Genomic DNA, 13,026 nt, shown 5'->3' on the forward strand with positions numbered 1-13,026 from the left:
TGGAGAATTAAATATTGTCGGTTCCGGATCCAGATCTTCACCAAATCGAATCAATTTGTCCTCGTGATACACCCCATCTGTCCACCAAGTTTCGTCCAAATCCGTGCTTTGTTTTTAGATATCCTGGTCATAGACATGGCTGAAAACATAACCTATGCCCGCCCATCTTCGCTGGCAGAGATAACAAAGCTTTTGGTTCAAACAGAACAAAAAACTCACTCTTATTCATTTATTTTTGATGCTCTTGTTTTCCTCATCGGTCTGAACGACTTATTAATCTATTCACAATCACCATGGACTTGCAACAGCTGATTCATTTGTTTCTGGTAATTGGCTTGCCTTTTTTTTATTTCATTTGTTGTTCTATACAAAATATAGACTCGTGGAAGAGCATGCTGATGGAGAGTAATTGGCAATGTAGTGTCAGTGGAGCAATGGGGCCACAGTTTGACACAACAATCAAGGGAATGAATTAACAGGGAAATAGGAGAGAGATGGGAGGCGAGGACAGACAGTAAACCCACAAATAAGAGGATTGGAGTAGGTGGGGTTAATGGAGCAAGAAAAAATGTGAGTGGGGTGCATCATCCCACACTCGAAACGACATGATTAAAGGAGCAGGGGGTGTTCCAGCATTGCACTCTATGCCCACCCCAAGTCATTGACTCAGATACCACTGGACAGGGGGAGGGTCTGAAGCCACACCACTACCTGCCTCCCATTCGCCAAATGTGACCCCCGTTTGAGGCCAAATGGGTCGAGACCATGTCAGGGGCCAACCGTTGTACCTCAAGCCCACTCCTCCCGCCCCCACCTCTCCCCCTACGTGGTCTCTACTCAGGCCCACGTGTGGTTCATCTTTCCTGGTTCTCTTTCCTTTCCTACTTGTCTTTGAACATGTTAACATTCCTGCTTCTATTTTGTATCGCCTTTTGGTTTCCCAACCATTCCTTGTTATCTGGTTTAATGACTTTACATGTGCCTTCTGTGTTGTCTGGATAATTCCTGTATTCAGCTTTTTTGTCATGGTGACGAGTCTATTTGTACACAACTCAACATCATGCGTAATTGGATGCAAAATATTGTGCGTACTTTATCCCTTTTGCATGTTTCATGCAATTGGCCTGTGAAGACCTGTTTTCTTTCCCTCTCGCTCTCCATCTCTTACCAATGATATTCTTCTTTCTTTTTTCCTTTTCCCCTACTCTGCCTTGGGACCAGACAAATGCCCGAAGTTTGTTTCCAATGTAATTTGACCAATAATTTCAGGTTTTCCTGTTCAAATCCCTGCATCCAGTTAGCTGTTTCCAACAGGAGTGTGATCTCCCGCAGGAGTAATGTGCATAATATCAAAGAACTTTACAAACCTCTTCCTAATGGCAAGCACTTCTGTGAAAATCTTTGTAAAATCACCATGGGATGTAAATAGGCAACTGTTTCTTTTTTCCTTTGAGGATAGTTATAACATATGACAATTCGAATCTTGAGTTGCCAATTTTCTTTGCAGATAATGTCATAAAGTATCGCTGTTTTCCTGGTTTCACACTGGTGGGCAACCCAGTTACGACCTGCAAGTTGAATGGCCGCCTGCAGCCTGATGGGTTACCCCCCTCCTGCGAAGGTAACAAGAGTCATGATGCTTGATATGGCCTTACATTTGAAACGTGCACTTTGATGCGTCCGATGGCACTTGTACTTGCACGATCTAAGTAGGTCAATCAACAACTAATGGTCAGCATCATTCATTAAAGGCAAAAGTGTGTTTTTTCACAGAGTTCATTTGTTTTTTGAGTTCTAGGTGATTATTTGATTACCCACTATCCAAAAACAATTCAGAGGAGCATTCAACTTCACTTGACTTTCACTCCATTGACTTCAGTTCACTTGCTCCACTTTATGCTTCAAATTGTCTACGCCGGTAAAAATACAAGTTTTCAGATTGCTCCTCTCAAACAATTCACTCAGTTCTTCCTCGTCATTGAATTGGCAGCCACACAGGTGGGACTTCAATTATCAAACTCATTGAGGGTCAACTCAGGGATGGATGATGGTTAATCATGCTGCTCGTAACCACAGTCAGGATGTCCCTCTGCAAAGGCATGGTCATTAAGGATGAGAGCACCTTTGGTCAACATTTCTCACAGTTTGTCTTTGATGGCCGATTGCAACTTTCGCATGAGAAAGACTTAACATTCCCCTTTGATTTGATTTTTCAGAGCTTTTCAGTTAATCAGCAAGATTCCTATGGGATCCCAGAAAAAACAAAATTAAGGCAGTGGTCTTAACAGCTTAGAGCCAGGCACGATATTTATGGGTGTCGATAATTATCCCTTGTGTTTACATTATGTGGATTCCCATTTGACTTTACGATCTCAGGAGTGAAGTGACGTTTCAGGACCAGTTTCAGAATGTTTACATTACATGGATTCCCATTTGACTTTAGGATCTCAGGAGTGAAGTGACGTTTCAGGACCAGTTTCAGAATGTTTACATTACGTGGATTCCATTTGACTTTAGGATCTCAGGAGTGAAGTGACGTTTCAGGACCAGTTTCAGAACGTTTACATTACCTGGATTCCCATTTGATTTTAGGATCTCAGGAGTGAAATGACGTTTCAGGACCAGTTTCAGAATGTTTACATTACGTCGATTCCCATTTGACTTTAGGATCTCAGGAGTGAAGTGACGTTTCAGGACCAGTTTCAGTATGTTTACATTACGTGGATCCCATTTGATTTTAGGATCTCAGGAGTGAAGTGATGTTTCAGCACTAGTTTCAGAATGTATACATTACGTGGATCCCATTTGATTTTAGGATCTCAGGAGTGAAGTGACGTTTCAGAACCAGTTTCAGAATGTTTACATTACATGGATCCCATTTGATTTTAGGATCTCAGGAGTGAAGTGACGTTTCAGGACCAGTTTCAGAATGTTTACATTACGTGGATCCCATTTGATTTTAGGATCTCAGGAGTGAAGTGACGTTTCAGGACCAGTTTCAGAATGTTTACATTACGTGGATTCCCATTTGATTTTAGGATCTCAGGAGTGAAGTGATGTTTCAGGACCAGTTTCAGAATCTTTACATTACGTGGATTCCCATTTGATTTTAGGATCTCAGGAGTGAAGTGACGTTTCATGACCAGTTTCAGAATGTTTACATTATGTGGATTCCCATTTGATTTTAGGATCTCAGGAGTGAGGTGACGTTTCATGACCAATTACCAGGTGAGTGATACACGTGGCACGAGCTGTGCTGAACTACAGTTCATGAAGCTTGTAAGATGCGAGCTATTGCTGTCAATTATGAGTGCTGAGGTTTCAGAGCCTCATCTTGCCGAGATGTTGGACACATCCAAGTGTTGGTGGATGATTGTAAGAATGTTGTCTTCATAAATTTTTAAGTGCTGCGGATATTTTGGCACCCTTCACATTGCGGTCCTCCATGATTAGTACCTGTACCAGCACACCAGTTTGTGGGTTGGGGTGGTTGCTTCTGAAAATCATCCTGACCTTGGGTCATCTTGAAGGGACTTACATCGAAGTTTAAAGTCTGCTATCAATTTGGCCCCTGCGGACGGGGAGGGCGCACCTTCACCAAACACGGAAACCATGCCAACCATGTCATCGCACATTTCTTTGGCACTGCACTTTCTTTGCATAAAATTTTTATTACATCTTGATACTCAATTTTAATACGATCCACTACTATATGACGTTGCTTACTTCTGGATTCTACTGCGAAGCGACAAACTCCAGATTAATAAAAGCAATGGCTTATAACAATAGTATATACATCTAAATTTACAATGAGCCAAAAACAGCAACTCGAGGGTTCCAATCAATCCCTCGTTCATCGAACCTTTTGAACACCGCTCGTACACAGCAAAAATAGGACCGTGGGTCCTGAAGCTCACCTGTATCAGGAGCAACAGTCATGCGAACTCCCTGCAGACCCCCTTAGACCCTGATATTTTTAATGCCATGAACAAACTTTGGTACATCACAGGCGATGAAAGTTGTGGTCAAGTTTCAATTAAATTGTGTTTGTAGCTTTGGGGAAGAGATATGCAGTTTGCTGCCAAGTTTCATTAAAATTATGTTTGTAGTTTCGAAGCAGAGAGCAAATACCTGTTTGTGGAAGGGGGGGGGGGGGGGGGGTGGTCGGGGAGTCAAAAAAAACCCATATACCCTCTAACTAGGTACAGATTTTGATTCGGTCAATACACCTTCGTTAGGCATCAGATATTAATCTTGTGGCCAAGTTCCATTGAAATTACTTGTTTGGTTCAAGGAATAATGACTGAAATGTTTACGGACTCACTCACTCACTGACCTATGGACACTGTTCGATTGCATAAATGCACAGGCCTTAAGTCCAGGGAGGTTAAAATGGTCTCTCTCTTCCAGCTCGATGTCCGATGAATGAGATTCACAATGACTCATCTGGAGTGATTCTCAGCCCGGAGTATCCGCTTGATTATCCGAACTTCCAGTCATGTTCCTGGAGCATAGCCCTGGAGTCTGGATACAACATCACTGTTCTGGTGGAGTCATTTCAGAGTGAGGAGCTTTATGACATGTTGGAGATTTTTGATGGTATGTGATAATGTCATCATGTGAGTGATGGTGGGAGGGGAGGGAGAGGAAGGGGTGGATGGAGGGAGGGAGTCTGTTTGTCTTTGCTTTGTACATCAGAAAATCAATAATGGGAAAAAATAAAGACAAGATCAGATACATTCAAAGTACACCGCCCCAAAAAATTAATAAACAACATCCGCCAGTGCGGCACTGTCGGGGGGCACCTTAGGCGCCCGGCGATACCGCCTTGCGCCACATAGAGATGGTATTGGGAGGGTGAGGTGTACAATATTTGATTGATCAATTGCATAATTAAAATCAATAAATAGTAATCATAAAATAACTTCTTAATCAATTGGCTAATAGTATACCTCAACCACCAGTGTTTCATCCGAAGCTGTAACTTTTTGAAAATTAATGAAATAAGTCATTAATAAAAATAAATAATTAATTAATTCATTAATCAATAAATAATAAATCGATTAATTGACTAATCAATAAATCAAAAATATCCTTTATACGCACATCCCTTGGTCACTGTCGTGTCCGTATATCAGCTTCCTCGTTCAAAAGGTGCCTGATATATTGGCCAGATGAGAAAGAAAATAAATAAGTGATTAATAATGAAAATAAATAAATAATACTCATTAAATGTTTACTCCTAAACTCCTAAACTAAACATAACCTCCTAAACTTCACTTCCGTTTCCGGTCTTGCTGGCGACGGTTCGTTTTTTCGCAGGTCTCCACGCTCTCCATCGAAATCGAAGTTAAGTCATTGTTCCAATTTGTATTTTCGTTATAACTGTATTTCTTTTATGGTGTATGTACGTATATTGTCCCGTCAAAGATTTTCGGTGCAAATCTTTCATACCTGTATTGAAAATCGCGTTAATTCGTGTCGTCTCGAGGCCCTGTACAGTGTACACTGTACAACCTTGAGGCTTTGTTTTTCTCTCAGCGCCTGTCGTTTGTGATCCAATAACTTTCGTTCTCTGTTTTCGCAGTCTTTCCACCCCAAAGCCTACTTCCTTATGTAAATCTCAACTCAAAAAAAAAAAAAAAAAAGACATTACCTTCTCTGTGCTCATTCGTTTATTCTTTCTTATTCGGTCGTTCGTTCTTCGACCACGTGTTTCTCCCCCATTTCCCCAGATAGATTGTCAAATTTCAATTCGTTATTTTATCGTCCATGTGATATTGTTTGATTATAGTTAGTTTTGGTTTGAATTTCCTGTAACTCGTATTTAATTAATCGTGTTCTGCTCCTCGTGTGTGGCCTTGTACTGTAGTTGTACCCCCGTCGGTGTTTTGTTAACTTAAGTGTGTTTTGCTTGGCTCTTGGTTTTTTCCCTTCTACCCCGAACATAATACTGTCTAACGTTCTAAATCCCCACCCCCCCCCCCCCCCAAAAAAACAAAAAAAAACCAAAAACATTTATTTTATTTTCTCCACGTGTACTGTTGTCTCATCCTGTATTTTCTGTCCAGGTGTGCTGTTCGCCCCACCCCCATTATCTCCTTGCCATCCACCGTTTGCCCTGTTCACGTGACTCGTGGTGATCCCTCTCGGCTCTCCCCCCGTTGGTATTTTTGTGCATATAAGATTGTTCATAGTTCTGTTTAAATATTTTTAAATATGTTTAACCTTTCCCCTTCTGTTTTTTATTCAGTGGTATATTACAACACGCTGTTTTTCTTCCTATTTAAAAGGCTTTTCTCAATTTCCTCTCCAACTCATTCCACTTCAAAAAAAAGAAATTCAATATCTTATACGTCTCCCTCACTACATGGTCTAAATTCACATTCATTCCATCCCTCCTCCATCATCCTGAACCGGATTGCTAACTTGAAAATCACAACAAACCCAATTTGTTATCAATGTTCGTCTTTCATTAATCATCCACTTTCTAAACTCCCCTCTTGCCCCTCCCATCCAAATCCCCCCCCTTGCACATACACTCCGAAACTTCCCCCTTGCCCCTCCACTCTTAAACTCCCCCCTTGCCCCTCCACTCCTGAACTCCCTCCTTGCCCTTCCCCTCCTAAACTTCCCCTTTGCCCCTCCCCTCCTAATCCCCCCCTTGCCCCTCCACTCCTGATCTCCCCCCTTTCCCCTTCCCTCCAAAACTCCCCCCTTGCCCCTCCCCTCCTAAACTCCCCCCTCACTCCTCCCCTTCAAAACTCCCCCCCAATCCCTCCCATTCAATTCTCCCCCCATACCATTCCTCTCCAATTCTCTCTCCTCCCCCCTCCTCCTCCAAGCTGCCTCCTCCCCACTTCGTCTCCCTTCTATCTCATACCTCCACCCCCCCAAACCTTCTACTTTCCTCTGCCCCCCCTCAAACAACCCCTCACTGTGCCGCATCCCTTCAACAGCAAACCTTTCATCCTCCTCATCCTTCCCTTTCTTGGAACTCTTCTGCAACATCTGAAACACTATCAACTGCTCTCCCTACCTCCCCCTCTCATCCTTCATCTTACCCTACTCCTCCCCTCCCCTGTCCTGTACCCGATGCTCCCCCTCTCTCTTCATTAACGGTATGGACCTCAAACATCCGGGGCCTTCGCTCAAACCTGACTGATCTCTCCATACAGGTTGCTTCTGACAATCCAGACTTGATCTGCTTAACAGAGACTTTCCTCCTTCAAGATGTCTCTGATTCCTTAATATCTCTTCCTGGTTACTCCCTCCTCCGGTATGATAGACCTGAGCCTCGGCCTGGTGGTGGGGTGGCTATCTTTGTCAAAAACTCTCTTCCTCACTCTCCTTGCACTGCTCTCTTTCCTCCTCACCCGCAGGAGTACCTCTGGTTACGGCTTCCTCTCCGCTCCCACCTTTTGTTCATATGTGTTCTGTACCGTCCCCCAAACAGTGATGACTCCATCTACATTTCAATGTCTGACAACATGGACCAACTTCTATCCACTCATCCCAACTCTCTCTTCCTCATATGTGGTGACTTCAACTGTCATCATGCCACCTGGTTGGGTGTGGGTTCCTCTCTCACTAGTCATGGCACCTCAGCAAAGGACTTCTGTGACTCACTGGGATTGACACAATCTGTCAATTTCCCGACCCGGATCTCAGCCAATGGAGTATCTTCTCTTCTAGACTTGGTTATGACAAACTTCCCTGCTAATGTCTGCTGCTCTTCTTCTGCTCCAATCGGTTCTTCTGATCATGTGCTTGTCAAACTGGACATCTCTCTGGCCATTCTCAGAGAGCCTCCTCAGCGGCGACGAGTCTGGCATTTCACTCAGGCCGACTGGGACGGTCTTCAAGCAGCCATCAATCGTCTGGATTGGTCTCCCATCTCCACTGCCTCTGACATCAATTCTTCCTGGGAATTCTTCCAAAGCAAACTGATCTCTCTCATGCACAGATTTATCCCATCTCGCCTTCAATTGTCTTACCCTTCCTCCCGTCCATGGTACACTGAATCTTGTGGTGAGGCAGTTGCCCTGAAACAACTTGCCTTTGCCTCTTGGAAGGCTAATCCAACTGAAGGAAATCTCAGTTCCTTCCACCAAGCTCGGAACAAGTGTGTGTCTACCCTCAGGAGTGCCAGGAAGCACTATCTCTCCTCACTCAAGAATGAACTCTCAAACCTGTCTCCTTCCTCCAAATCCTGGTGGCGTCTGGTCAAATCCGTTTCTGGTGTTTGTTCCCCCTCCATCCCCTCCCTTACCTCAAATGGCCACACAGTTGACATCGCACGTGACAAAGCCGAATGCCTCAACTCTGTGTTCGCCTCGAAATCCTTAGTCCCAAACCCATCTCTCTCTGTTCCCACCTTTCCCAGTCGAACCCAACTGCTCCTGGACTCTGTGTCCTTCTCTCCTGACAAGGTGGAGGAGTTTTTGTCAAACCTCGACTCTGATTCTGCAACTGGACCAGACGGCATCAGCCCACGGGTCTTAAAATCCTGCTCTGCCGCTCTATCTCACCCTCTCTCTGTTCTTTTCACCCTATCTTTTGCTCAAGGTCATCTGCCAGCATCCTGGAAATCAGCTAACATTACCGCTTTACACAAAAAAGGTGCAAAAACAGATCCTTGCAACTACAGACCAATCAGCCTGCTCCCAATTATCAGCAAAGTCATGGAATCCATCATTGCTTTGGATATGAAATCTTTCCTCTTCTCCAATGGCTTGATCTCTGATCATCAATTTGGTTTCAGACCAGGTCACTCTACTCTGGACATGCTGCTTCTGCTGTCTCAACAATGGATGGAGGTCCTCAATGCCAAACAGGAAATCAGAGCTGTCTCCCTTGACATATCAAGGGCCTTTGATACGGTCTGGCACCCAGCTCTGCTCACCAAACTCTCCTCCTATGGTATCCATGGAAATCTCCATGCATGGCTTGCGGACTTCCTCTCTGGTCGTAGTCAACGTGTGGCCCTGAATGGATTTCTCTCATCTCCCCTTCCTGTTCAGGCTGGAGTTCCCCAAGGAAGTGTGCTGGGCCCTGTGCTTTTTCTGGTCTTTATCAATGATCTCTCTGACTCTCTGGAAAATCCTCTCTATCTCTTTGCTGATGACTCCACTCTCTGCCGCTCCATTCCTCTTCCCTCAGATCGGCAGTCTGCAGCCTCCTCACTCTCTGAAGACCTGGACAAAATCACAGACTGGTTAAACAAGTGGAACATGTCTTTCAATCCTGCCAAATCTCACTCTCTTACTATGTCTCTCCGAAAAGATCGACTGGACAACCCTCCCATCTACTTTCTCAACAATCCTCTCCAAGAAGTTCTGTCACTCAAGCTTTTGGGTCTCACTATCTGCCATGATCTTTCTTGGGAAAACCACATTTCCAAGCTGGCCTCCAAAGCCAGTCGCCGACTGGGCATCCTCCGTCGTGCGAAGTCCTTCCTCGGCACACCTGAGCTCCTCACCACTTACAAGGCTTTCATCCGCAGCTCAATGGAATACTGTTCTCCCCTATGGGCTGGTGCTCCTGCCTCACACCTGGCTCGGCTTCACGCTGTTGAATCCAAAGCTTTCAAAATCATTGGAATCTCCCGCGATGAAGCTATCTCTGAGGGCCTTTCACTCACTCACCGCAGGCAGGTAGGTGGTCTTTCTGTCTTCTACCGACTCCTCTCCGGCCTTGCTCCCCCAGCTCTCTCTGTGCTCTGTCCCCCAAATATTCCTACAGGTCGCACAAGATCTGCCAGCAACCCTCTGATGGTTAAACTGCCGAAATCTCGGCTCTCTGCTCACCTTCACTCTTTCATTCCTCTTTTCTCCCGCCTGTGGAACAAACTCCCACACTCCCTTCAATCCCTCTCCTCCCTCCAGGTCTTTAAAACAGCTGTTCACCACCATCTCTTATCTTCCCCCATCCATAACCTTGATCTTTTCTACCCCCACTAATTCACCCCAGATCCACCTTGTTTGAAATTCCAACTTATTTCCTGGAAATCCTGGCAGTGTCCATATGTTTATACCTCTCCCACCCCCCCCCCTTCACATGCCTCCCCCCCTTCACATGCCTCCCCCCCTTCACATGCCTCCCCCCCAAAGCCCTCTCCCTCCCACAGATCTCTCGATGTCTCCATGTCTCTCGGTCCCTGCTCTCAAATGTTGTGTTTGTGTCCTTCCCCCTCTCTCCCCATCTTGTCTACCGCTCCCGATGTTATTTGTTTTATGTGTCTGTTTGTCTTTCTGTGTGATTAATGTTCGCTCTTTCACGAGCCTCGATCTTGTATACAAAAAAAAAAAAAAAAAAAAAAAATTAAATAAATAATCAATTGGCTAATAAAATTCCCAAAACCACCACCGTTTCATCCAAATCTGTAAATTTGAAGAAAAAAATTAATTGGGTCATTAATCAAATAATTAAATAAATTATAATTGATCAATAAATCAAAAATACCCTTTACAGCCAAATCACTTGGTCATTGTAATGTCCACATATCAGCTTGCTAGCTCAAAGGGTGCCTGAGATATCACCCAGATGAGAAAGAAAATAAATAAGTACTTAATTAATGGACAAAAATTAACTAAATAATTAAGCAATTGACAAAGGGAAAAACAAGAAAATGCCGTTTTTGCCAAAGCACGTGCTCACTATTGTGTCAATTTCAGCTTCCTAACCAGAAAGGATGGCTGAGATATCGCCTGGACAAACAAACAAACAAACAAGAAGACGTCATGCAGGGCATGATACCTGCAAAATCCATCACCCCACTCCCCCTCCCACCCCCCAAAAAATGTTGCCTTGATCCAGCAAATTATCCATTTCATCAAGATTAAAATTGACAATCTTGATCAAAGCTCGGGTCAATCGGATGAAAATTGGTGGGTTTTCAGATGAAAATTGATGCTTTTAGAAGTTTGACCTTGAGATGACCTTTGACCCGTTGACCTCAAAAATAGTTGGTTTCCCTATTTATTGACTCAATGCGCAAATGCTGTTCAATTTTCAAGTCAATCGGATGAAAATTGACAGTTTTTCAGAAGAAAATTGAAGATTTTGGAAGTTTGACCTTGAGTTGACCTGTGACATTTTGACCTAAAACATAGTTAGTTTCCAAATTTAGTGACTCAATGTGCAATTGCTGTTCAATTTTCAAGTCAATTGGATGAAAAATGGTGATTTTTGAAATTTGACCTCCAGATGACCTCTGACCTTTGTCCTGAAAATCAATAGACTTCTCATTTGTGACGACCTCTACATCTTGGTGAAGTTTAATGACGTTCGGTTTAGAATTGTGACCTGTTCTAACCCCCCCCAAAAAAAACCCACCTTAGACCCCGATTTTTTTTTAATTCCAGGAAGAAACTTTGGTACAACATGGGTGATCAAGGTTGTGGTCAAGTTTCATCAGAATTGCATGTGTAGTTTCTGAGAAGACAGCAAACACCGGTTTTAGGGATTTTCGGGGGCAACCCCTCCCCCCCGCCCCCCCTACCCTGTAGACTCTCAAAGGGACAGATTTATTTAATTCGGTGAACAAACATTGGTACATCATGGGTGTTGAAGTTTGTGGTGAGGTTTCATCGAAATTGTGTGTGTAGTTTCAGAGAAGAAAGAAAATCCCTACTTTGGCGGTCAAACCTGGACCCACTTTGACCCCCCGTAGATCCCCAAAGGGGCAGATTTTTTAATGCCGTGAACAAACTTTGGTACATCACAGGTGATGAAGGTTATGGTAAAGTTTCATCAAAATAATGTGTGTAGTTTCAGAGAAGAAGGCAAATTCCTATTTTGGGGGGTAAAACCTCGATCCACTTTGACCCCCGGTAGACCCCGCTTTTTTTAAAATGCCGTGAACAAACTTTAGTCACAGCACAACAAATATAATTTGTGCCAAATTTGGTCACAATCCCATCAGCAGTTTCGGAGAAGTTTCAAGTGTTTACGGACTGACTGACGGACGGACTGACGGACTGACTGACGGACTGACTGACAGACTGACGGATGGACTGACGGACTGCCTGACTGACGGACAACGCGCCATCGCATAAGCTCTTCCAGGTGAGCTAAAAATCTTAGATTTTCGAGTAACAAGAAAGAAAGAAACCGGAGTGCAAACTGAGTACCGTACTCCCTTTCAGCGCGTGCCCCCCCTTCGGTGCCCGGCGATGGCGTCATGCAGTGCCTGGATATGGAATAGGAAAGGAGCGGTGTACAAAGTTTTTACTCTTTCTTGATCTTTTCCATTTGAAATGATATATGTAAAATGAAATAAAAAAACAATATATATCCAACAATATTAGGGTAGGGATGATATGCAAAGGAAATAAAAGCACAAGTTGCTAATTTTTAAACCATTGCTCGTTTACACATTAATGCTGAAAAGGTACCACAAATTGTACAGGTTATGACGGCTATTGATTTACTATGTTTGGAAAAAAAAAAAAAATCTTTGCTCCCCTTCTCCTTCTTCCCCTTCACACCCTCACACAATACACTTTATGGTTTATTTATTATTGTGTATCCCTCCTTTATTTTTATTTTTATTTTTTTCATTCATCCCCTCTTCTTTTTCTTCCCATTGCACAAATAATATAAATATGGCCCCTTACGAAGGTTGAAATATAAATATGGCCACTTAAGAGTGTATTATTACCTTTGGTGATGTTTAAACTTTGTAAATATTATCAGGAAAAACCAACAATAAATTCCTCTAACTTCATGACGAACTAAAGTTTATTTTGTTTTCTGAAGTCCTCATACCACATCTGTGACGTCGCAAAATCACAACTGATCGTGCAGTTTACATTGCACACAGCTCCCCGAGGCAAATGAACTGAGAATTTTCCTCCAATCGGAAATAGTTTGGCTTTATTATTTTTGCTGCTTCTTTATTGGAGGTAAAAACTTGCTTTGTTGTTAAGCCGAATCAGCTCAGTATAGTTGAAATGGCTCGTCTAATTATGCAAATATGGAGAGAGATCTGGGCTAAGCCTCATTAAAACTATGCTAACATTG

General features: G+C 43.4%; 1 protein-coding gene across 1 annotated transcript in view; it reads left to right on the forward strand.

Annotated features, from left to right (window-relative positions):
- The window catches only part of LOC137422386 (CUB and sushi domain-containing protein 3), a 1,172,941-nt gene that overhangs the window by 922,568 nt on the left and 237,347 nt on the right, over positions 1–13,026 (forward strand). Inside the window, 2 exon segments of the mRNA XM_078772588.1 lie at positions 1,508–1,621; positions 4,411–4,599. Of these exon segments, the coding sequence (XP_078628714.1) occupies positions 1,508–1,621; positions 4,411–4,599 (303 nt within the window).

The sequence above is a fragment of the Myxine glutinosa genome, chromosome 2, assembly GCF_964187855.1.
Source record: "Myxine glutinosa chromosome 2, kmMyxGlut1.1, whole genome shotgun sequence".
Taxonomy (NCBI): Eukaryota; Metazoa; Chordata; class Myxini; order Myxiniformes; family Myxinidae; genus Myxine; species Myxine glutinosa.